Genomic DNA, 26,269 nt, shown 5'->3' with positions numbered 1-26,269 from the left:
TCCTCAACACAAAGTCAGTTTCTTTATGAGAACTCTTCTTAAAGTAACTGAAAGGAAAACTATCATTATAAAGTTTGTTGCAAACTAATTGTAAGTGTCTTACATACCCTTTGTCGTCTGGGTCTTCCCCTTACCTCGCTCTGTCAACATAAAAAAAATCACCAGGGACTCTTCTTCTTCTTCTTCTTCTTCTTCTTTTTCTTCTTATGAATCCTCTAAAATGATTGCCAAGAAGGAAGTGAGATACCATCATTGGTAGACTAGTTTTGACGTTTGAGATGTTACAATACTTAAATGTTTCTATACACAAACGCTGAGCTCGATATGTGTCTTAAATTTTGGCAACAATGTGCCGATTAGCAGGTACAGGTAGTATAAAGAGGTCAAACTGCTTCGTTGCATTTATGCAACCATCACTGGTACAAGTCATTTCATCTTCAAAAAAGCATTTCTTCATTTATGAGCCAACAGTGGAAGTCCAACTTTTATTGCATGAAACAGAAACAAAAGAAACACACATAGGTTGATAAAAATAAAATCTGGCTGCTCGTGTTTTGTTCACCATTATAAGAGCTTCCCTGAGAGATACATCCACAAGTCAAAGAAAGATATCCTAAGAGATTAAAGCCTTCAGAGCAGCGACTTCTTTTCTGTCTGAGTCACAGAAAAGTCCTTGCAAGCTGTGGTTTGCCACCTTATATTGTTTCTCTTCCTGTTAAATTGTGATGCATCTTACTTTTTAAAACCAAAAACCAATAACAATTTATACACAAGTCCTGCAAGAGTTGCAAATTAGATTTGTAATTTGCATTCATTTGAAATATGATGATACCATTTCATGTCATGTAATGATTCATTTTGAATCATAGTCAAGGTACCTAGGTGGAAGAGTGCAAGCAATTTGTTTGTCTCGAATAATGTTCCTGTGAAAGGTCAAAAAAGAAGCACACATGTGGTTTCTGCATTTAAAAAAATTGAAAGAAGCAGAGTATGTGAGTAAATCGTTTAAACAGGTTTAAAGGGAATACTGCAAAAATCTGGAAATAAATTCCTTACCAAGAAACTTCTTCACAAATGTGTTCTTAAATGTGTCTTATAACACATGTAACAAGAATTGAATTGAACTCCTGAAGGAAAATATGTGAGAGCTGCTCAATGTTGGGAAACCTGGAACCTTATTGGTGTAAAATTGAATATGTTAACCTCTGCCTTACGTAGCTTGTAAGGGGTCAAACTAGGTTGTTTTTTTCAGGATTCTGAATCCATTGCAAACATTTGTTTTGCATAAAATCCACTCATTGGTGGAAAAACACAAAACCTTGTGTCCAACACTTAAAAACAATCCAAAACTAAAATATGCATATTACATGGTTTAATTCATTTTATTTGCACTGCAATAGAGTTTAAAAGCATCTAAAAGCTTTTTAAAATATATTTATGTTCAGAGTTAAGAAAGAATTAAAGGTCACATACATTTCAACATGTTTCTCTAACACTAACATGTCTCTAGTCTGTCTACAAACCCCCCAATGAAGAGAAAAGTCCATCCTCTCTGTCTTTTGCCTGCTCCACTTTTCAGAAAATGTGTGCTCAAACAGGCCGTTTGGAGATTTTCCCTTCATGACATCACAAAGGGCAGTAGCCCCTCCCCCAGGTGGGTGACACTCCCACAGCTAGGTGTTTGTTCTGCCCTTTGAGTCTGCCTTCTCACAGTAAACAATAGGACATTGAGAGAGAAAGCCCGAGACACCCAAGTCCTTCCAGAGAGGGGGCGTGGTCAGACACACATTTACATTTAAAGGTACAGACACAGAAACAGCCTGTTCTGAGCAGGGCTGAAATAGAGGGGTTTATAGACATGATCAAATACAGGATCAGAGTGGATTTAGAACAAGAAACTTCACACACATGTTTTGAGGAGCTCTGAGACTTATTTAAACTGGTTGAAAAGAAGTTTATTATTTGACCTTTAAGAATCATGTTCATTTAATCAACTTTTTTTTCAACTTGTTACAACATTCATGACTTAGAGAGAAACAAATCAAAATAAAACCTTTAGATGTATACATATACTTCACTATTTACACTTGATTTGTAACATAATGATAAGAGCCCCTTCCTCCAATGGGGCCCTGGTTCCCACTTTTCCTCCCACTACTACACCCCTGGTCTGAAATCAAACACAAAGTTACAGATGACACCATCACAAATACGTGCAAAATGCTTCAGATACACTGAATATAAGTAAAATAAACATTTTGTGTTTATTATTGAAACATGTACACCTCATATTTAACAATCCATGTATTTCACAACTTAATATACATAACGTGTGTATTTACATTCGTCCTGCTGGAGGAGATCAATGGTACAAATCCTGCAACACCAGATAAGCAGAGGATGTTGGCTTACATGTGCACATTCCTGAACTATTTTACACGTTTAAATTGTCTTTAAAAGAAAAACGCAAAAAATGACACTCTCAGCTCAATGAGTATTTGAGCTCTTAACTGGAGAACCAGCGGTGCAGCAATGTCTAGATGTGGGTGGAGGCTCTGGTGTCCATCGAGCTGGACCTGGACAGATACCTGCTGGTGGTGCGGCCGTCCTCTTCCATGGCGTTCACCATCTTTGACAGCACGGAGCTCTTGAACTTCTGCTTGAAGTCCTTGCCCATGAACACGTACAGCACCGGGTTGAGGAAGCTGTTTGCCGCAGCCAGAGAAGTTCCCACTTTGAGTCCGGTGATCAAAAGGCTGTGGTGGTCATGGAGGTTTTCGACGTTCAGCTCGAGCAGCACGAACATGTGGTACGGCAGCCAGCAGACGAAGAACGTTGCGACGAGCGCCGTCATGACTTTGAAGGGTTTGGAAGATTTGGCCATCAACCTGTTGTTGCGCAGTCTGAGGATGATGATAGAGTAACAGATGATGATGATGATGAAAGGGACGATAAATCCTGCGAGGAAGCGGCTCACTGCCACAGTTTTGTGACTGTACTGGTCCCACGTGTAGTTGTTGTAACAAATGGTGCGACCCAAATGAGTGCCAACTTCACGGAAGATCACGGAGGGAAAACTCATAGCGATGGCGAGAACCCAGGAGAAGACAACTATGACGGACGCCTTGTTCACAGTGCGTTGGTTCTGCGCCCAAACTGGAAACACGACGGACGCACAGCGGTCAATGCTGATGACGACCAGCAGGAAGATGCTGCTGAACATGTTGAGGAACATCACCGAGGAGACGAATTTGCACATGAAGCGGCCGAAGATCCACTCTTCCATGACCATGTTGGTGATGCTGAACGGCAGGAAGGCGCAGAAGACGAAGTCGGAGATGGCGAGGCTCAGGTACCAGGTGGTGGTCACCGTCTTCTTCATCTTGAAGCCAGAGATCCAGATGACCAAAGCGTTCCCGCAGAAGCCCAGCAGAAAAATTAAGACGGTGATCACGAGTAAACCCACGCACAACGCTTCCATCAAGCATGACGATTGGTGTGTGAAAACCAGCCCCTCGTGAATCGTGTCGTTGAACCCCTCGGTGTAGTTATAGTCTAAATCATAGTTGGAATCATATTCAAAAATGTCCATCTTGAAGGATGATCAGAACTCTAAAAAAAAAAGAAGAAAAAAATGATTAGTTATCAAATGTTAATTTTCCCAACAACATTTGAGAAGAAAAAATCTCTTTAATCTGAACGACTTTCAGGCGAGTGATCGAGGTCGTACCTGCAGCTCAGAGCGTCTCCAGCTGTTGACTCAATGCTGTTCAGACCATTTGTGCTGCTTCCTTTTAAATGTGTGAAACAAACCCACACAAAGCGCTTACCAATCAGCTGAGTGGGCTATTTCTCAACACTTCCATCTCCACCACACTTTCAGTACTGCATTTTGAGTTCAAACAGAACAAAGTAACACTCCAACCAAAACCAAAACTTTTCAAGGTGGTGCAAAACACAAGACGACTGAAGTGAAGCAACATTGTTTTTTTGTTTTTCTTTGTTTAAATGTGTTTCCTTTAAAAATGACAAAAACCGCTTGAATGGCTCGACCCTGTTGTTTCAGTTCAGTTTTTCTTTATTTCTGGAAACTTGAAATCACATAATTGAATCGACTGATCAGTTAAAGCCCCGTGTGAGGAGTTTTTTTATCTGGTTGTAAAACAGACTGAAATCAATGTTTCTGCCTCTCTGTGAGCTACAAAAGTAAACAAGACCATCAGGGACGAGATGCGTTATGTCCTCAGTAAATTTATTATGAATGAAAACGCTGCTGCAGGTTAGGTGTCCAAGACGGAGTGATGAACTGCACTCTGCAGAACCTTTTTGTTTTTTAACATTTCACAGAGCAAACGTCAGAAAAAGGAGGTAGTGACACACACATCATGTAGGCGCAGGGCGAAAAGAGCAGACTGAGGAAGAAGAAGATAGGCCCACACTTATTTGCTCAATTGCCATAAAAAGTTTCCCTCTTTCAACACTGGCATCCTTATTTTGGCCTCTTTTCCCTCGCCATGACCGTGGCCAATTTTTTGGCCATGATTATGTATTTTCAGTCTGTTTTTCTTATGTTCACACGTCTTTTGTTAAATATCCTGAAATAAAATCTCAAATAAATTAAACTCTCAATGATCTTTTCTTGCCGTGTAAAAAGGGAAGTATCTTAACAAACACACATGTATCCTGCCCTCATGTCACAGTTTTATCATATAGCTCTGATGTTTCCCTTTCCTCTGCCAGATGTGTCGTCCTCCTCTGTCTGCTTTGAAGAGTAACATCTGGACAGCAAAACACTGAGAAAGTTATTATTCAGATGAGCATAAAGCAGCACTTTAAGAATGCAGATGTTTCTTATCACACACACACACACTAATCAACAGCTGTTGTAAAAAGAAAGCATGAAAGGAGACAGAGAAGTGATTCACTCGGATGGATGGAGCCATACTCGTGGAGGCGGATGAATCCGTCCACACAGCTCTGTGTTTGTGACGATGAGGACGCTGCAGCAGGATGAAGATGCACAGATGTCAAAGTTACAAAGTTTGAATAATGTTATCAGGAGCGAGGAGGACAGCAGCTTCCTCTGACATAACGCTGGATTCATGTCATCTGTCTGGAGCTCCCACATTTCTAAATGTTAGACTGATAAAGAGAAAACACAAGACACAGAAATGTTAAACTATTTGAGTGGCCGTCTTGTCTAAGTTACATATCTTTTCAACAAGTGTTTGATAAATGTGTTCAAACAGATTGAATATTAATCTAAGAAAGAAATCGGCCGCTGTATCGGTATTTTTTTTACTCCCCAGTATCGATATCGGCCGCAAAAATCCAATATTGGTCGGGCCCTAATTTAAACAAGTTGTATAACTTTTTTGTTAATCTGAGGAATTCTTGTTAATAATTCGCCTCTCCTTGTTGCTTCTTTGTGTGATTTGAATTTAGAGTTTGTAGGTTTCATTTTGTGTTTAGTTTTCTTTTTATAATCGAATGTCTACTTGAAATTTTCAACATTTAGAGAGATAAAAGACTTGACCAGCAGATAAATACAGTATCATTTAGATATTTTAATCATAAACAATGTTGACTAATTATAAGTCTATGGCCACTTTGAGGCGACATCTGCAAGCTTGTTCAGACCAAGTGGTATTGATTAAAAGCATCCTTTAAAACATCAGTCCCTCGTTAGATCCTCCATCCATCCGACAGCAAACATAAAGGAAATGTGCTAAAGGGGAACTGAAGTGTATGTGGGTCAAAGGGCTCATGTCTTCAATGGATGTAATTAAAAACAAGAACAAATAGAGAAATGGGTCTTAACGTTAACGAGAAAAGTGGGTATGAAACGTCATAGATGTGTTGGGTTAAAGTGGGACTAATGGTTCTGCTTCTTTATCCTAAATTAAAGTCGTACAAAGTCAGACACCAACGACACATTTAGATGACATGATGAATTTCTCTATTGTTGTTTTTTAAAGCTTCCTTTGACATGTTTGCAGGTTTCATCTTCGTTTATATCCTGGCTTAACGAACGCCATCAGCTCACAGAGGCCTTCCTGTTCCACTCACCAGAGCTTATCTTCAGTCATCAACTCCTCCGCCCTCCGGTGGCATCTTGAGCTATACTTCCACTGCAGGTAAACAGGATGATTAGAGATAACCTGTTTCCGATGTGGCCGATGTTTTCTTCTTTGATTAACGAAATGTTTATCACAGAACTTCTGGGTTTTTACAAGATGAGGAAGCTCTCTCTCTAAAGCACCAACAGGGACTAACTCCTTCTGCTTATGACTCGATGACATACCTGACATTTTCGGGAAATGAAACAGAGCATTTCCATTTTTATAGACGTTATTTCTTTGACTCTGCTGTTGCCATGGCTTGGCAGGGGTCATGGTTTAAAATAACAATATTACTAATCCCTATACTCTACTGCAAAGATTGCCTACAGCTCGATGGTTGCATAACTTTGGTATAGTCTGATTGTATATCACAACAGCCCAAACAGCATCCTCACATTCATATATCAACGTTCCAGTTTGGATCCGAACCATCTGCTATGTTTTTCATCCGTTCATTCCCGTGCTCAGAGGCGCTGCTTGTCAACAGGCAAGCCCGGCAACTGCTCACTCTAAAAAGCCCTGCTCAGCGTCACATGCATTATTGCTGTGAAAACTATAATTTGTCAATGCAGGTTAAATGAAGAGGAATTTCCCGTCTGTGAGTGAAAAAATAAAAGACGAAAATAATAATGAACGCTGGTTGGAGGGGCCCCCAGTGAATTTTTGAATGCATGTGTGCATCTTGTAACGAGAGTCAGTGGGGACCGGGAGAGCTGGACTCTACTGTCCAAGACCTGAAACATGTGACCAATCAGTAACTTGAGACACGTAGAACTTTTTAAAGCTCCATTTTAATTGCAGATTAAACATTTTACTCAGTAACTATACTATTTAATTGAATGTATATTAACCCTTTTTTTTAAAAGTTATTTAAAAAAGCGCTGGCTGTGCATTGGGAGCGTTAACATGATACGCTGAGAAGAAAAGCGCTGCATGCCCGTCATGTCTCTAAAGCCGTTTTTGCATTTTCACTCCAGAAAATATCTAGATTTCGTTTTTACCGCAGCAGACACGGAGCAAAGAGGTTGTTGGTGCAAGTTAGATAGATATTTAATTAATCCTAAGGGGAATTCAAACTATGATTGTATACATAGAATATATACCATTTCAATTAGAACTTAAATGTGACTGAGAATGTATTTCTTATAGTTGATGTTTCTGTTGTTTGGCTTTAATTGCTTCATACCTTCATTCTTCTGCGTGATGATGACCAGCTGATGATTTTGAGCTTTTCGGTTTCTCAGCATAACTTGTAGAGGTATAAAGTTACAATACCACTTCCTGTGGTTAATGCCCCCGCTTGGTTTCAACATGATTACTATACACTTCTGATAATCTGACTTCTATCGTCCTCCTCATCATGGAGGTGGATTTCAGATAAACAGGTTTATGACAGGTTTGGGTCCTCTGATGTCCAGTATCAGGTTCAGCTTCTGTCAGCCAGAGAGCTGTTTGAATTGTATTTAGAGAAACTTGAGCATCATCACGACATCAGTGTCTTCTCCTACAAACTCTGTTATAAAGATAAGAGTGAGGCAGAGTGAACGTCATAAACCTGTTTATCTGAAATCCACCTCCATGATGAGGTGGAAGATAGAAGTCAGACTATCAGAAGTGTATAGTAATCATGTTGAAACCAAGTGGGGGGCATTAACCACAGGAAGTGATGTTCTAATTTTACATCTCTACAAATTATTGTAATTCCACTGACATAGATTTTTATGTACGTAATGTGTATGCATGCTTTTTGTATCTCTATCTGTAACTTTGTGTTTTTGCTGCTGCCTGTCTTGGCCAGGTCTCCCTTGAAAAAGAGGTTCTTAATCTCAATGGGACCAACCTGGTTAAATCAAAAATAACACAAATGTTGTGATGTGTGTTCAAGTTGTGAACAAACAGTGGATATAACGTGTCAGCAGAATCATTGTTGGGACTATAAACTGCAGAGAACCAAAGGGAGATGGGATATTGATCAGCGCCGGGTAACAGATTCAAAACTTTAAATGGTTATCGACTGAATCATCGAGTGAAATCTGCCGGCCAGCTGCAGCAACAAAGTCATTTTCTGATGATACATTGAAACATCTGTGTCAGCCTGCGGGGTGAAAGAGACATGACGCTTTCATGGTAGATAACAGACTGACAGCACTGACTTTCATTTTGACTTTATATTTTTGTATATCCCTAAATTACACTCGTCATTGGGAGCAACTTGGGGTTAAGTGTCTTGGACACATTTACATGTGGCTGCAAATATATACTTTTTCTCGTCCGTGTGGCCCTGTATCCTAGCACCCTTTCTGTTCACAGCGAACGGGCCACTTGTTATTCACAATAACTGAAGGCTAAATCCATGAAGGCACATGATCGATACGTTATATATCAGGGGTTCCCAAAGTCTTCTGCTGCCGACCCCTGATTTTAGGTCGCCTGAGAATGGGGCCCTAACTGTCAACAGCGAAAAAAATCCTCACAGAAGCTAAAAGAAGCACATAAAACGTCTTCCTTTATTCTTATTCCTTCCTTTATGTAAAATATATGAAAAAATATTATATCTGTGATGTACTGTACTGATGGCATGAGCTTTGTATTAAACTAAATATTTCATCATCATCATCATAGCCTGACTCTCAGAGCCCCGTAAAGACGCTACGTTTTATTTAATCATTCAAAGTGACCCGGCGAGCTACACTCAACATGGATTCAGGAAATTGATTTGAGATGAAAAGAGGCTCCGGTCAGGAAGGTTGTATGTTTTTTCTGTGTGATTTTGTGCACAGGGTGAGAGAGAGGACACACACACACGTACACATTATATACTCTGGAGGATTAGTGCTGGTTGTGTGTCAGCAGTAATATGCACAGATGGGCCTTCATGGCTGCAAGACGAGCACGACATGATTTCTCCACAACGTGAAGACAACACTTTTGTTTCACATTAAGAAATAACGTTCACGCACATGTGTCCAGAAGCCCTGAGCGTCACATACACACCCATTGGAGAAAGCCCATTTTTACAGCAGAAACAGACGTGTTTACAGCCTTGTTATGAAGACTAGTTTGTTCTGATAAGCTCATTCCTTTATCGATTTGGAAGCGAATCAGTGGCAATCGCCTTATTGGAAATGTTGACTCAAACTAACTTTTGGTCAATCAAGTAACAGGCTAAGAGCTTCCTGTCTGGCCTGATGGGGAAAACTTCCCACCATGAGGGATACACGTGAATAAGCATCTCAAGATGATTTCAGGGACAGACCGTTCAAGAAACATTCTGGAAATGTTCTGGAGTGCATGTGTGAAAACAGCTATGGGGTATGATGTGAAGAGCGAGGCCTGGGGGAGGAGCTTTCTGTCAGGAGGACCAGGAAATAGGAGGAGAGGCATAAAGGGGGATAACTCTGGGCTTCTGGTAACAATTATATCTGTGTTTTAAATGTGACTTTCTTTGATTGAATTCATTAAATCTATCTAGCACCCTTGATACTAATCCATCCATCCATTTCTCCATTTACTTCCACTTATCTGAGGTCGGGTCGCGGTTGCAGCAGGCGCACTAAGTCAACCAAAAGTCCCCCTCCTCAGCATCGTTTTCCAGCTCCTCCTGGGGGATTCCCAGGTGTTCCAGCGAACTCTGGGTCTACCTCATGGTCTACTCCCAGTTGGGCGTGCCAACTTCCAAAGGGAGGCATCCAGGAGGCATCCTAATCAGATGTCCAAACCACCTCAACTGACTCCTTTCAGTTCGAAGGACACTCTAATGTTAATTTGAGTTGTTCATCATGAGATAATGTTTTCTGTTTGGACAAAAAACCATCAGCGATTTTGTGTCTTCATCTGAAACCTTTCTCTGATAACCAGAAGAGAGACTCCTGAGTGTTTTCTGTGTTTGACACATAGACTGTAAATAGTAAACTGTTAGTATTTATGGTCTGACCGCACAGCCATGGCGTTAATCCCGGTTCTTGTAAAACAACATACGGCCTAAACAAAACTCTCTAAGCGATGTTTCACACTGTCTGAGTGGTGCTGCATGAATGTAATGTTAAGTGGCTATGGGGGCTATAAGATGCCGATCTGAGTTGTGGGAATGTTTAAATGATAATCTGGAATAAATTTGTGGAATTGTCTTCTCTTTTCTGCTCACAAATGTTTAGCTGCAGGGTAGGAATGGAGAGAGAACGTGCCGCCGGCGATTTGTTTTTGTTTAATAAGCCGGAGTCACCCTCCAGATGGGTCCTTGTATGATCACCATATGGGCCCACAATGATTAATCAGATGATGCTGGAGTTGGATGCCTTTGGCGCACAAATACCACCTGCCAGCATCGTGCTGTCATGTGAGGAGGCGTGCTGGGTTTTCGTTTTCCACTGAATGAAGACGCTTGAAGGATTCCCTCGTTCATAATTCACACCACAAAATCCTCAGGACATGATTTTTTACTCAACAGTGTTCAGTAAAATAAGATTGTTTCTTCCGTAAAGAGATTGTCTAAGTTCCAATCTTTTAAATATGAATTGAGTGAGATGATAAAGTGATCTTACTATATGATCAGACATTAAGGAAACATGCTATGTTGAAGTGCTGGCTTCTCTGACAACAATGCAGCAGTCAGTATGTCCTCCTTCTAACTTTAGATTCTGCTCCTGAATGATCTGGATTTGTTTGGACCAGAGAAGGTAGGCGATTTTAAGGAACCCCCCACACGGCCGTTTTGGACACCCCTCGGTTTGCCAGATATGAGAGCAGTTATCAGGTCAACAGGTGTTGCAGCGATGGAAGCGGGCAAGAGAAGTGGTTCAGATAGAAGTGATTGTACCCGACCTAAAAAGCCTCTGCATGTTTCTAATAAGCTCCACGAGCAGAAACGTGCTCAAACTAGGATCAATATTGGAGATGCTTTTGAAAAATGGAGAGAGGTTAGAACACAGAAAGGTTTACAGACCGATGCAGAGCTGGCTAAACACTGAAGCTTCAGTGTCCACCACACGGTGACCTGCATGAGCATCGACTCAAGAGAGGAGGGGGGGGGGGGGAGACAGCTCTCTACAATGTTTAGAATTTAGACAGCAGTACCCAATTTAAACACTAGGGGTCAGAGTTACATACTGCTCCTTTAATGCTCTTTTTTTTTTAGATTAGTTTAGTTTTTAATGTGAAAACATTTAGTTTTAGTTTAGATGACTTATAAGTGTGATGGTCTTTGTAGTTTGTCTGATTGAAACTCTGCTGATGTACCTGTGATGAAGCCGACGTTATGACGCTGTTTTTAGGAATCACTGAACAGTTGCTTGGTAACACTCTTTAAAAGGTTACAAAAGACAAATAACTCACATCAACAACGCTGATGGTTAATTATGTAAAGGCAGCAGTGAGTCTAAGTGACTGTTATAAAATGGTCTGTTGTGTGGCTGCAGTCGTTCTTATTTAAAAAGCAGTCCAAAGTGTGCGAGCAGTGAGAGCACTCGGACGCTGACATTGATCTCCCTCTGCAGCAGAATCATCCGCCTGCATTTACACAGTCTGATAAACAAGTTACACAACCGCTAACAGTGAGCCGTTTCTGGGGGACGCACAAACGAGTGAACACAATCAGCGGGTAGTATTGTGTCCGATTTGATGACGCTAGAAAGAGTTGTGATTTGATTCTGTTCTCCCCCGTGTATCATTGCCAAAGAAACCAAACAGAGTCACAGGCCAGTCATCGCTCGGTGGGTGAGGAAAATAACGAGCCGCCCACACATGCTGAGTCATCCCTCTGAGCTGTGAGATATGCCCTGTTAGTGCTGGAACCGCCACATTTGACAGATCCGGCGTCTCTCACACACCCACGCCATTCGACAGAAGACAGATAATGAAGTAAAACATCTCAGGAGGAGCCCGAAGGAGGTCCAGTCCAACAGCCGACCCCTCCATGACGACCTCATTATTTCTTTCTCCTGTCTCTGCGCGGGATCAATTTCTCACCTGTGGGCCCTCATGAGGCCCCTGAGCAGGTGAGGGGCTGACGGAGCACCAGAGACTTGACCCGAGGGAGAGAGTCAAGTGGAAAAAAAACATGTTTGTTTGTCTTATCAACAGAATTAAACCTCAATGTGCAAAACTAGAATATTCCATGTAGTGCTGCAAATCTTAAAGAAAGCGTAAAGCAACAGTCTGTTACTTTTCCACCGAAAAATAGTTGTTTCAAAGTCGACCTAAAAGCACAATAACTTTCAACGGGAAGAATGGCGTCCATCCCATTTCCACAGAGCGCCCGTCGCCTGCTTCCATCATTATGTAACTTCAGTGAGCTGCGTTTCTCTCAGGAGAAATAAGTACAGCTTTACGTTCCCTGTACACTGCAAGCCTCTCGGGCTACTAGATTGTGATAAAAAATCATAATGTCGTCTATTTTTATTGATATTGAGATCAGGGTTATGAAACACAATACCTGCCAGGAAAGGTGAGAAGTTGGGCGCAGGTGCGGACCCAGGGGTGTCTTACAGTTTTCCAGAAGGATAACCACAAAAATCAGAAGCGATAGATTTGAAAAACAAAGAAATTGTATGGAGCCAAAACAAGTTTCCTAAATTAAATAATACACCGAAAATGATGAACTAAACCACGGCTGCCAAGCGGAGGACTGAAAACTAAATCGTCCAGGAGACCCAGAAACACTGAACACAAAGTGAAGACTGCAGGGAGGCCTTAACATTGAACACAAAAGGCTGGAGGAGAAACAAAAGCACAGTTATTCACTGAGAGACCGGCGATGGAAAACAAATACATAGAATGTTCTTTGTTTGTGTTTATATACACACACACACACACACACACACACACACACACACACACACACACACACACACACACACACACACACACACACACACACACACACACACACACACACACACACACACACACACACGCACACACACACACACACACACACACACAGACAACAAGAGAAACCACAGGGAGAACCTCTCATTACCTCTGAAGGTGAGATAATGAGTCAGCACAGAGCACTGGAGACCCAGATTAAATATAAGCTCCCCACACCTGGACCCAATCAGAGCCGATCAGTCACACACACACACACACACACACACACACACACACACACACACACACACACACACACACACCTGACTGTTGGACTGTGTCGTCCCCTAGACCAGTCGTTCCCAACCTGGGGCTCAAAACTTCCCAGGAGGTCGCCAGGCCCTCTTGATTGGAAGGGTGTAAGGATTGATATCGCCTATACATAAAATACACATGTCTCAGCATTTTATTAATTTCTGCAAATAATATAATTAAATCTATGGGTTATTTTTAGAACTGTATATATTTGCTTCTTCGTTTAGAAGCAGAAGAAAAAAATAACTTAGCTATCACCAAAATCACACCCGACATCACATCACTGGCTCAAGAAATACAGACTCAGAGGTGTCATTAAAAAGCCAAGGCTGCCTGGACAAACAAAACGTTGCCTATGTATGATAGTGAAATCAACTGAAAATCCCAAAGAGACGGATGATGACGGTGACAGATGAAGTTAAGAAAAGAAAAAGCTGGGCTAGGATAAATATTGGACAAGCTTTCACACTTTGACAAGAGTTTAGGGAACAGGAGGCAGCAAGGTCGACAAAGATTTCAACACAGTGTTTTGTGACAGTGCAGTTATACTCTGAGTGCCTCCAACAAGCTGCTTTAACAGTGTTCAGGAAAAAATTATACAGAGCAGTCCATTCTCCCTGTGAAACTTGTGGGCACACACTGTCGTTAGGACAGCTGAAATGCCAGAGACACTCGAGCAGCAGCGAGTGTTTGCAGTGTTTTGCAGCAGAGTTCACACAGATGAACCGAGCAGAAGCACGGGGGAGGAAAACTAAAAGCTTCAACAGAAAACGGCAGTAAGAAAAGCATCTGTTAGATATATTGTTTTCTTTAGTTGGTGGAAAGGTTACTCTCATGCCCATCTCGAGTCGTCTGTCTGAAAAAAATGTAAATGTTAAAACAGGAGCTATTTGTTTCAGACTCTTCTCGAGAGCCAACAGAAAAACTGTGTTATCCGTCAGTGACAGGGCGCCAGTATTCATTTGTGTGACGCAGATGTACCTCTCAGCTGTCTGACCTGCACTGTGGACAGCAGAGGGGACTCCCAGCATGCACTGTGAGGCTCATCGGGAAGCTGGATTGGAGCGAGATGACAGAGACATCAGATTACGGTTGTTGTAAAAAAGCTTGTAATCTGGTTCTTTTTTGTTGCAGGTGCTTTAATCTCTCTGATTTCATGGCGCGGCTCCACGACAGGCTGACGGCAACCAAAGATGTCCCGACCTCTGAGATCATCTTGTACCAGATTTATAGCCTGCAGATGAGTGTGTGGGTCTGATATTTTGGAGAACAAGTGCTATTTAGGGCAGTATTTTGGATGCAGACAGTTGGGGACAGTTTCTGCACTGACACGCTGTCATCCATCCTCCTGCCCGTCGTCCCTGCTTTCTGAGCCATCCACACTCAGAGAGAGGAAAGAGAGCCACCATTGCCCTCCCTGTGACTGTTTAAGCAGATCCTCTATCTCTGACACCAGGCTCTGTCACCCAGAACAAAGCCTCTCCTCAGATAGAAAGGCGAGCAGACTGCAGCCCCACAGAGGAGGGAGAGAGAGAGAGCGAGCCAGCAGAGAGGAGGAGACCAGTCTGTGCCAGAGGGATTTATTTCCTGCCCTGACAGGTCGCTTCTTTTCCAGGTGGACTGATGGATTTTCTGCCTCTTCAAGCACAGTTCCAGCAAGTAGAGGAAAGACATGTGGTTATTTTAATAGTCTGTGACAGGTCGTCTGAGGAGTGAACATGTCAGATGTGTGTGTGAGGATCATGCTGTAGCCACATTTTCCTGTTTAGAATCTGCAGAAGATGCAGAGGAAATCGTGTTCTGTGCATCGCAGTCATTTAGCAGCACTAATACAAAAGATAAAAACATGTTTAAGATAAGAGGCACCTCACCATCCAGAGACAGTTCTCCTCTGATAAGAATCCCAAAGTGACATGAGGCGTTTAATTGCGTCAACACGGAGCCAGCAGAATTATCACTCATCGATGATTTTAACAACAGACTCTGTTTCCATAGCTGAAGGGTTTTATCTCCTGTCAGCATATGCCAGATGGGCTCTGAGTTAGTCCACAGTACGGCTCCCAGGCCGCTTTAATTCATGCCATTATTTGTCCTTTTCCACAACAGCACACAACTGTTGTAGAGCTTTACACGAGGAAGGAGATAAGTGCAACTTCATTTAGTGTAACTTGGACCTCATTTAGAGAAAAGTGTTTAAAGTTCAGCAGTCACTACTGTAGTGAAACTGCTCAAAGTTGAGTGAAGAAGCAAAAACCATTTGGCAGTTTCTCCTAATTCTTAAGTCAGGAGAGATTCAGGAGACAAAGAAGACACAAAAAACATGCTGCAGTTTAAAGAGGTCACATTCTGCCCTTTTTGGGGTTCGTATATTGAATCTATGTACCTACTAAAGTATGTTCACAATAGATAAAGTTCTAAAAAAGTCTCTGTTTTCATGAACTGCCGCTCCATGCACCGGCTCGCTTCTGACTCTCTCTCTAAGGCTCTGAAGTGCCCACGTTCAGAGTCCCCACGTGTGCCAAGTCTGATCTGATTGGTCGGCCTGTCAGCTCTGCCGTAATTGGTCAGTCGCTCAGCCACTCTGGCTCCAAGGGCCAGGGAGCAAAAACATTAGCACCTTAGCTCTACTGTGCTACCGCACGCTACGGCATATCGTGGGTGTGCCCCAGAAGTTAATGGGCGTGCAACATGAGCTGCTGGTCTTACCACAACGAGCCAATGGGCTTAGATCAGTGATATCACACTGACAAGACGTCACATTGGCAATTTTTTTTCGAGGGGGGCTAGAACCGAGCGTTACATGCAGCTAATGCTGCAGCTAACAGGAGGAGGTAGGAGAAGCTGCGTTTCCGCGGACTTTGAATTTTTGCACATAGATGTGCCTAAACATGCACAGGACACTTGGAAAACACACTAAAGAGCATTTAAAACCAGAAAAAGCAGAATATGGGACCTTTAAAGAGTGCCAGGCTAGAAAAGCTGATAACATGAGCAGGTGTTATTGTGTGTTTCATGTAATGTGGTATTTCTAAAATAAAATACATGTGACTGCCCGAGCAGACCTCTGAGACCGGCTGCCTAAAGGCCTGCTCACCGTACCTGAGTCAAGTTTTAGGGTCAAAGGGTGATCAGGCTTTTTCAGTTATGTCACCTCGGCTCTGGAACAGTCGTCCACTTTCCGTCCGTTCAGCTGACTCTGTTCCTGCCTTAAAAATAATTTTCATGAACTTGCCTTTTTACCTGACGGATCATTTCTATCAGAGCTTCGGCCTGCAGGTTTCAACTCTCCTGTTTTAATGTTTTTATTTTCATTTGTCTTTTGTGTTTACTGAATGACTCTTGGCTGTTTGTGTATATGTATATGTAATTGTGATCGTCTTTTTTTTAACTTTCTTCTGTGAAGCACTTTGTGCACCCGTCTTAAAAAGTGCTACTCTGAATCACAGAGACGCCCTCAGATAAACAACAATGAAGGGATCCTGTTAGACGCTCCAGTTTGACTCTTTAAGTGTCAGATCTGTTGATGTATGTAGGCCACATGTGGACTTCTGTAAAGAGCCACTTTAGCTCCAAACCAGGAGGAAAAGAATAAAACTTTACAGGACTGATCCATCCAATCAGCTCTTCTATGACTCCACAGCAGATTTACAGATCTCTATAATGTAATGGCATTTCAGTACACACATCTAGCTCCCTGCAAAGACCAGACAGACTCTTTTTTTTTTTTTAAATAATTTGACTCTATATGAGACTTTTATGTACTTCTCTTCATTAGGATTCCTTGTTAGGGTTTATTTACCGTGTATTTCTTCCTCCTGGGCTTTCTGTGCTCTCATAACCTGCTGATGTAACGTTAGATTTCCAAGTTTGGGATCAATAAAGGACATCCATCTGTCAATCTGTGTATCTATCTCCATCTGTGCCACATGCTCAACAGAGAGCTGGTTAGTATCGATTACATCCAAGGTGGACACACAGGGAAGTGAAGCATAAAAACCTGAACTCTTCTGCTTTGGAGAGAGTCAAAGAATTGAGTTATTTTCACCTGTTTGATTACAGCTGAGCATTTTCTCTTTTGATTGAATACTTCTTGTAGTGGAAGAAGTTGTATGGCCAATTACAGAACGGGTGCATGTTGTGAACACATGGAGCTCGGTGACGCGGCCACACTGAGCTCGGAGTGTCACAAGACAATCATTTTAAACTTTGATACAACACAAGAAAAAGTCAAGAAATGATTAGAATATCTGTTTCAACACCACGGTGACAAAATTAGAATTACAGAAGTTAGGTACCCAAAATTGGAAAACAAATTGTACAAATACGTCTAAAGTATTTTTGTAATGTCACCTCCTCTGCTCTCTGTGTGTTTGTAAGAGACATAAAATGTAACTTGTTCATCTTTATGAAATGTCAAAAGGACTTCATGAACGTCAGTATTTGCTGATCTGAGAACTTGAATCTACCACCACTGCTCACTCTCAGTCACTCGCAGCAGCTTTGGGATAAATTATGACTAAAGATCTGGAGTTTTTTTTTTTTTTTTTCAAATACTTTGGTACTGTTTGATACAATGAATCATTAGGGATAGGGATTGTATTGTTTGGATGATATCTTATTAGAGGGGCGGAAGTAGTTCACTCTATCGGGAACCGGAGGGTCGCCGGATCAACTTCCTGTGCAGACCAAAATATGGAAGTTATTCTGGTAGCTGGAGAGGAGCCAGGTCACTCCCTGAGTACTGCAGAGGTGTCCTTCAGATCTGGTGCTCTCCCTGTGTAGCAGACCTTGCTCTATTAATGCATGTCAGCAGGTCATGTGTGTGTTGCAGGTCTGTGTGTCTGAGAAGAATTCTCTCAACAAGAGAGTATAAAAAACAGAATTTCCCCTTTATTATTTAAAAAATAAAAAGTGTGTCTAATGTATTTTGATCACCTTACACTGTGCACTAAATTGAAGCTAGATCCCTCTGGTTCCCCAGATTCCTGATCTCAGGTAGACGGTCTAACCTTCCCTGTGAGGTTGTGGAGGCTCAGCGTTTCAAAGTAGATGATATCTTCCTCCCCTGGAGAAGTGGAGTATTTCTTATCAGCTGTTTTTGTCCTCCTCTCTGCAGCCTGTCTTCACCTCTCTCTGAAGACAGGCTGACATCTTTTCTAACACATGCCGAGATGCTGCTCAGCATCCGTATCAACTCTTAAAAGAACAAAACTGTTTGTGTTCTTAAGCCACCAGACACAAGCTCATTTTTAAGTTAATCTTCTGAAACTATGTGATTCAAGAGTCTGATAGTGTGGGAACCGTCATTGCAAAATTGTCAATTTTTTGGCCGCTGCTTTGGCGCCCCCCTAATGGTCTCTGGTCCCATTGTTGACCAGCAGCACCTCTGGGCCCCGAGTACTGAAAGTGATTATTAGGGCCAGAGCAACATCGGTACAGAAGTCATATTGTCTGCGTAAAGAATTTCTGTGCCGAGTTACTCACATTTTTGAGGGCCTAAAATATGACAGTACAAAACCTCCCTAAGGGGGTCCCATCTGACAGACTGTTATAGCACCGCTAAGAGTTCCAATATTCCTGTGATAACTTCAATGTGTCACTTAAAGTTGGTGTCCGATTATTTTTCAACATAATAGCAATGAATGCTAGTTTGAGCGGCCCCCAGTGAATTTTGCTGAGGGCCCCAACAGACTCTAGAATCGCCCCTGTTCCCACATCTACTGAACAGTTGTCACTGCACATTGTCTATTTAACTCTGGTATTGAGATTTGAAATGATATTACTGTGGAGCATCAAGAAGACGTTTTGCTTCTCTGTTATTGTTTTTATTTGGTCGGTTAGCCGGTACTTCAGTCTTCTCTACAACCCGCTGTGGGTCTGTGTTCATGCAATATGGAATTAAAGCTGCATTCTTGCCAACGTGATAATAAAAGTGCCTCGGTGCGGCGGTTATGTTTCACTGCAGTCTGATTTGAGGCACAGATGCATAAATTGAAAGCCTGAATCCTACACGTCCTCTCCTCATCTCAGTTTATCACTGTCAGCGTGTTGATTCATTCACTGTTTCACTTCATTTTTCATAAACACCATCCGCCCTCTTGGAGGATGAAAAGTTGTTTTGAAGATGATCTTGGCTTTTTACAACTTTTTTTTGCTTCAGACTCTTCTTTGCGTTGAGAAGTGTGTGACAGATAAAAACAAGTTAAATAATGCAGCTCGATCAGGCAGCTCAGGTCGGCTCTGTGGAGTTAAATGTGTCAGCGTGCAGCTCCACAGTCCACAGAGAAGAACACAGGGCAACGTAACCTGACAAATTCTAAACCCCAGCTTTCAGACAGGCTTAACACATCTCCTCTCCGCTACAAAAATCAACACCACGGATGCTCATTCATGACTCTCTCTGACCGTCTGTGGTGGCAGTGGGATGCCGCAGCATCAGTGGCTATGAGCTATTTAGAGGCAGCAGCAGTCTGCCATCTGCTGAGGATACGTCTAATAATGTTGGCTTTGACATGCAGCCAGGAATCAATCCTCATCGACACAGGCTGCAGCCAGCTGGAGCTCGTTCCTCTAAAGGATAAGTCATTATTTAAAAAGGGGCATGTTAAAGTTTAGCTTATAATAAAAAATAGATAAAACTGATCCTCACTGGGAACATGAAGGATCTGTGTTAAACAAACTAAAAGGTTTTAAAGATAAAGAAAAGGTAGCAGGAAAGACTGAGGAGAAACACATCTTGATCTTGTTTTAAACACATTCATGTAATTCTTTTACAACCTGCATGCAGAATAATTCATCCTCCTGATTATACTGAGATTAAAGGCAGAAAAGATACTGCAGACTCCGGAGGATTCCCTTTAACTGTTTCATTACAGAGCAATGCTGCCCTCTTCTGTCTGTTTGTGCATTTTCATTAAGACGAGTTGCAGAGTTATTAAAAGTATCACACTCGGCTTTAGGATGCACGGTGGGTACTCTTGCTTCCTCCCACATTGCAAAGACGCTCACGTTATGTCATTACAAAATTGCACATTTTGGGACGCTGCTTTGGTTTAAAGTTTGTCATCCCTCAGGGGACACAAGCAGTTGCCTGCCTTGCCTGTTGACAAATTGCACCTTTGATTCTGGAAATTCTACACTTTAGTATATTTCGAAAAAGAATAATTTCAGTAAAATACCTGCACACATATCAACCATCGGTTACAAAAACTGCTCAGTTTGTCTGATGTAACGAAGCCAAGATGGCAGCCTACCAAAATGAAGAGCCGTTTGGGAGGTGGCTCTTATTCCTGAGCTGAGCCAAAAGATCCAGATCACTGAACAGAGCCGTAGCTCCCATCTCTAGATACAAATTAATCTAGTAGTGAAATTTGAAAGTTGGAGAAGTGAAACAATTCTATGCTGCATTTTCTGAAATGAATACACAAACTTTATTTAAAGAAGAAAATGGGTCCCTGAACACTGTTTAGAGCTAAAAAGCTACCAGGAGAGAGACGGTTTCACTGTTGGGCCCCCCCCACCACCATAACTTCTCTCATAGCATTTTATGTTCAAACAGTTACAGGGAAAACATTTTCCTCTGAGGACAGTTTGTGTGTAGAGTTATGAACATATACCACAGAATCTGTACACTTCTCTACCAAAACTCCAGAGTGCAGCTTTAAGATACTTCTCCCCTTTGAACCGTTTATGTTATACTTTAGAATCATCAGAATAAGAAACAGAAATACTTTATTAATCCCCGGGGAAGAACCAGGGCGTTACAGTTACTCTTGAAGAGACTATAAACCTAAATACATGAGATATAAGCATGACGATGGAAGGAAGAAATGTGCAAACGTCAACTATGTGTAGGCTACAATAAACAACAACATATAAATAATAAACTAGATGAGATTAAAGGTAGAAATATAAAAACAACAAGTCGGCTACAATATGTTCAAATAGAAATCTTCCTTTTTATTGATATTGATACTGTGTTGAGGTGTAAGACTAATGCTGCCTTCAAGTGCTCCTCGGGAACATCGTACTTACTATAATAACCATAGACTGTTATGACCTCATACTGCAATAATTAGAGGCCCTTCAAAGTCGTAATTATGAGTGGGAAATTGGGACATTTCAATGATACCCGAGATGACGAGTTGTGACGTTTGCGTGACGTTTGAGCGCATCATAAATGGGAGAGTTTCAACAACAGACAGTAAAAATATATATTATTATTAATAGTTGCTATATCGTTTATGTTTAGAAGTTCTACATTTTAGTGTCTGTATCTATTAGCTGTAGCTAGTAGGCAAACTTTAACTATAAATCATGGGAGGTGAGCATATTTACATTATTAACAACGTTTACCTGAAGGCTGAAGCTCATTTAATGTTCTTAATTCTGCGACAGAACTTGAATGCGTGTGTGTGTGTGTGTGTGTGTGTGTGTGTGTGTGTGTGTGTGTGTGTGTGTGTGTGTGTGTGTCGTCGATACGACTGTACAAATGGTAAATACGACGGCTCCAAGGAGCACCTGAAGGCAGCATCAACTCCGTTTCTTAATCCACCAATCACAGCTCACTACGAACCATTTCGTGTATTGCTGCCTTTCCAGCCAATCGGCGTCGCCCTTTAATACCGCTGTGACCAATCACAGGGCAGGTTGTTGGCTCGTGCCGAGGAAGTGGACGATTTGTGTAAGTTGTACACAACTGTGCTGACGCTGAGAACAAACAAGTCGCGGTGTTGTCGGTGATTTGTCGGTGTTGAAGTTTTCCGCTGTCAGTCACGCAGCCGCTAACGGAGCAGCTGTGATACCTGGGAGGTTTCGTTGACTCTCCGCTGTCAGGTCGGCGGTGTTTCACCTCCTTTAAGCCGCTCTTCGCTTCACGTCGCCGGGTTGTGCATGGGGGGCCGTGTCGCCGGAGGATGGACGCTTTAACCCGGGGTCGTCATGGCTGCTGTGACGGTACTGCGGTGCACCAGCGGCCGTCTCCTCGGAGGATGGGGCCCGCTGCTGTGTGTCCTCCTCGGCTCTCTGGTGGCCCTGCTGCTGCCCCTGGTGGGGGTGGAGGACGAGTGCTGCGCCGCCCGAAGAGGCATCGCCCTGCTGCGCTGCCAGCTGTGGGGGGCCCCTCAGCAGACTGTGCAGTCCACCAGCCTCACTGTCCCCTTCACTGCGCTTGATGTGCTGCCTCAGAGGTCCAAACCCAGCAAAGGTACAAACACAGGTGTACTCCATGTTCACATACCTGTCCAGTGTATTGTTAATCAGGACCACCTGTGGAGCTCCTGTTGTGTCTCTTTTTCCAATTTACTCTGAGTCTAAAAGATCAAGACCAAGATCAAGACCAAGACCAAGACATTTAGGGACCGTGACCGTGACCGAGTCAAGACCAAGACCAAGACATTTAAGGACCAAGACCAAGACATTTAGGGACCAAGACCGAGTCAAGACCAAGACCAAGACATTTAGGGACCGAGACCGAGTCAAGACCAAGACCAAGACATTTAGGGACCAAGACCGAGTCAAGACCAAGACCAAGACATTTAGGGACCAAGACCGAGTCAAGACCAAGACCAAGACATTGAGGGACCGAGACCGAGTCAAGACCAAGACCATAAATATCAGTGAAAAATCCTCAACTTGTGCGCCAGGAAGGTTGTGGCAGTAGATGTTTGGTGTAGCTCAGTCTGTAGTGACGTGTGTTGGGAACCAGAGGGATGCCGGTTCAAGTCCCGGTGTGGATCAAGTCTTGAAATGTATGTGGTAGCTGCAGCGAGCCTAGGCACCCAAACATGGAGTCATTTCTTGTTTTTAATTCCCCAAAATGGTGAGCAATAGTGCTCTCTCCCTTTCCTCCAGGGAAGCTTTTGGGTTAAAAATATGACTTAAGATTTGAAGTATTTTTAAAGTTTTGATGCTTTTCAGTTCTACTGATTATTAGAACAGATATTGTTTCACAGTTTGAAATGTTTGCCCCTCATGCTTCATACTGTGGTTGCAGAGATGCAGCTGGAGGCCAAAGCGGCGCTGCAGCAGGCTCAGGAGATGAAGAAACTGGGGAAGAGGGAGAAGGCCCACAAGCTGCTGGCGCACGCTCTCAGCATGAACCCGGGCTTTGTGGACGCCCTGACGGAGCTGGGGACCATCCTGGAGGAGGAGAAGGACATCGTCCAGGCCGACCACCTCTACACCAAAGCTTTGGCCATCTCGCCGTGTAACGAGAGAGCTCTGGTCAGCAGAGACCGCACGCTGCCCCTGGTGGAGGAGATCGACCAGCGGCACTTCGGCATCATTGACAGCAAAGTGCGCCGGCTTATGTCCATTCCCAAAGGTAACTCCGCTCTCCGCCGCGTGATGGAGGAAACCTACTATCACCACATCTACCACACGGTGGCCATCGAAGGCAGCACGCTCACGCTGTCGGAGATCCGTCACATCATCGAGACGCGCTACGCCGTCCCCGGGAAGAGCCTTCAGGAGCAGAACGAGGCCATCGGTGTGGACGCCGCCATGAAGTACATCAACACCACGCTGCTGTCCAGATCGGGAGCCATGACTGTCGGCGACATCCTGGAGATCCACCGGCGGGTGCTCGGCTACGTGGACCCGGTGGAGGGAGGGAGGCTGCGCACCAACCAGGTGTTCGTGGGGCATCACATCCCGCCGCACCCTCAGGACCTGCAGAGACACATGCAGGAGCTGGTTCAGTGGCTCAACTCGGACGAGGCGCTGCAGCTGCACCCTGTGGAGTACGCCGCTCTCGCCCACTACAAACTGGTGTACGTGCACCCGTTTGTGGACGGCAACGGACGCACGTCGCGGCTGCTCATGAATCTCGTGCTCATGCAGGCGCGATACCCCCCGATCACCATCAGGAAGGAACAAAGAGCGGAGTACTACACTGCGTTAGACACGGCCAACGAGGGCGACGTGCGGCCCTTTATCCGCTTCATAGCCCGATGTACCGAGATCACACTGGACACGCTGTTGATCTCTACGACGGAGCACGCCGTGGGGCTGCCCGGGGCCCAACAGGAGCAGGCCTGTCCCGACTGCAAACAGACCATCCCCATCCACAACTGAGCTGAGAGCTGGAGGAGAAAAGGGAACAGGAGGGTTTTTCATTATTTAATAAGAATCCTGACTCAAAGTTTGTTAGATGTCCCACGCTGTCATTTCCTGGTTTCTGCTGGATTTCTTTAAACTGCTGCAGGATGTTCAGTCAAAATCAGGTAAAGGAATCTGCATCTAGGTTTTCTTTAATACCAATACCTTTCCTGCTCGATTAGTAGAAACTAGTGTTGTAGTCAAGACCACAATAACGAGAGCAAGAGTGGTCCAAGACCGAGACAAGACCAAGACATGTAGGGGACGGGTCAAGACTAAGACAATAAATATCAGTGGAAAGTCCTCAACTTGTGTGCGCCGGGAATTATTTATGAGTTATTTGTTCTTTTAGAAAGGGTTGTTTTCCTTCTAATCACAGTAATGATGTGGAAATATATCAGTGGTGGTCTTGATTTAAAATCCAGAGACCTAGACGAGACCGATTTAAAATGCTTTTGATTTCGAGACCTTTAAAAAGTGTTTTGGATTTGGAGAACTACGACACCTGTAGAAACCTTTTGTTCACTCCGAGACTTGAGTGTCCCCCGTCCTCGCCTCGACCCCTTCTTAAAACACTCTGCAGTTTGACCTCTGCTGATGTGTGGACTGAGTTCTCTTGAACTATTTGACTGTTTGAGTGTATAAACCTTAACTTATCTACCTTTGGGAAGCAGGTGATGTTTGATCACACAGTAAAGCACTTTCATTCATGTGATAATTTATTCTATTTTCAAATAAAGAGTTCTCATCACTGACGGTTTATTCTTCAGTCCTTCTTTCAGAATAAATGAAGCTGGGAGCGTCGGAGTGGGATCTTTAACACAACTTTATTTCTTAAAGTTTAACAGAAGAAGAAAAATCACTTTCTTACAGGAAGTACAAACGAGTCGATGATGAAACCAGCAGGAAAATAAACACTGCAACAAAAACCCAAAAAGAACTGTTATCTTCATGAAACATAAAACACTGACTACAGAACAGCGACTCACTCACAGCACTCTAACACCGAACAGGAAACTGATTTTTTTTTGGATCAGGCCACAGTGGTGAGAGAAACACATATAGCTTATATCCCGTCTGTCTTAAGATGTTCATCTATTACAAACTACGGCGACCTTCTGAGTATAATCCTGAACGTTCTAGATTTATATTTAAACAGAAAGTTGAGGACTGATCTGGTTCTTAACATGTGCAGACTGAAATGGAGAAACTGCATAGATTCTCTGCTCTCGTGCGGACGATGGTGCTGAATGAAGTCGATCATATAAAAAATAAAAAACTGAAGAGCTTACTGAGGCTTTAAAGGTCACATATTCTCCTCCTCTTCATCCAGTTTGAATAAGTCTCAGAGCGCCTGAAAACATGTCTGTGAAGTTTCTTGTTCTGAATCCACTCTGATCCTGTATTTGATCATGTCTATTTCAGCCCTGCTCAGAACAGGCTGTTTCTGTGTCTGTACCTTTAAATGTCTCATCATTGGGGGGCTTGTAGATGGATGAGGGACACACGTTAGAGTTAGACAAACATGGTGAAGTCTATTGTGCAGAATATGTGACCTTTATTAACAACATCAATATCTCGTTAAGTTGTAAAAAGTTTTTTCTCGAGTGAATGTTCTGCAGGTCATCAAAAGTTGACTTTAAAAAGTCGGCGATTTTAATTTCATTGGCCCAAGATGATGCAATCAAATGTTTTTTTTATTGTCCAAACAATGATCTTAGTGCAGAACAGAAAGATGACCGCATTGTTTATTTTAGACTTTGAACAATTTAATATTTTTTTAAAAGTTCCAGATGCTGATGGCCTAGCGGTTAAGTCACACCACCATGTACAAAGGCTGTAGTCCTCTGAGCAGAGGAACCGGGTTCGAATCTGAGCTCTGTTTTCTGGTGATAACGAGTACACTTAGTTTTTTTTCTAGAGTC

At 42.9% G+C, this 26,269-nt stretch overlaps 2 protein-coding genes across 2 annotated transcripts; one reads left to right on the top strand and one right to left on the bottom strand.

Annotated features, from left to right (window-relative positions):
* Positions 1–471: 471 nt before the first annotated feature.
* cmklr1 (chemokine-like receptor 1) lies at positions 472–3,871 on the bottom strand. Its single transcript, XM_020643278.3, has 2 exons — positions 3,731–3,871; positions 472–3,612 (listed from the first exon to the last, which is right to left on the bottom strand). The coding sequence occupies exon 2, from the start codon at positions 3,590–3,592 to the stop codon at positions 2,537–2,539; it is 1,056 nt and encodes a 351-aa protein (XP_020498934.2). The 5' UTR covers positions 3,593–3,612; positions 3,731–3,871; the 3' UTR covers positions 472–2,536.
* Positions 3,872–21,890: 18,019 nt separating this feature from the next.
* Positions 21,891–25,099, top strand: ficd (FIC domain protein adenylyltransferase). Its single transcript, XM_020643276.3, has 2 exons — positions 21,891–22,449; positions 23,239–25,099. The coding sequence occupies exons 1-2, from the start codon at positions 22,185–22,187 to the stop codon at positions 24,318–24,320; spliced, it is 1,347 nt and encodes a 448-aa protein (XP_020498932.1). The 5' UTR covers positions 21,891–22,184; the 3' UTR covers positions 24,321–25,099.
* The last annotated feature ends 1,170 nt before the right edge of the window (positions 25,100–26,269 follow it).

Source organism: Labrus bergylta, chromosome 2 (genome assembly GCF_963930695.1).
Source record: "Labrus bergylta chromosome 2, fLabBer1.1, whole genome shotgun sequence".
Lineage (NCBI taxonomy): Eukaryota > Metazoa > Chordata > Actinopteri > Labriformes > Labridae > Labrus > Labrus bergylta.
The sequence above is the reverse complement of the archived record's forward strand: the minus strand, read 5'-3'. Positions and strand labels throughout refer to the sequence as shown.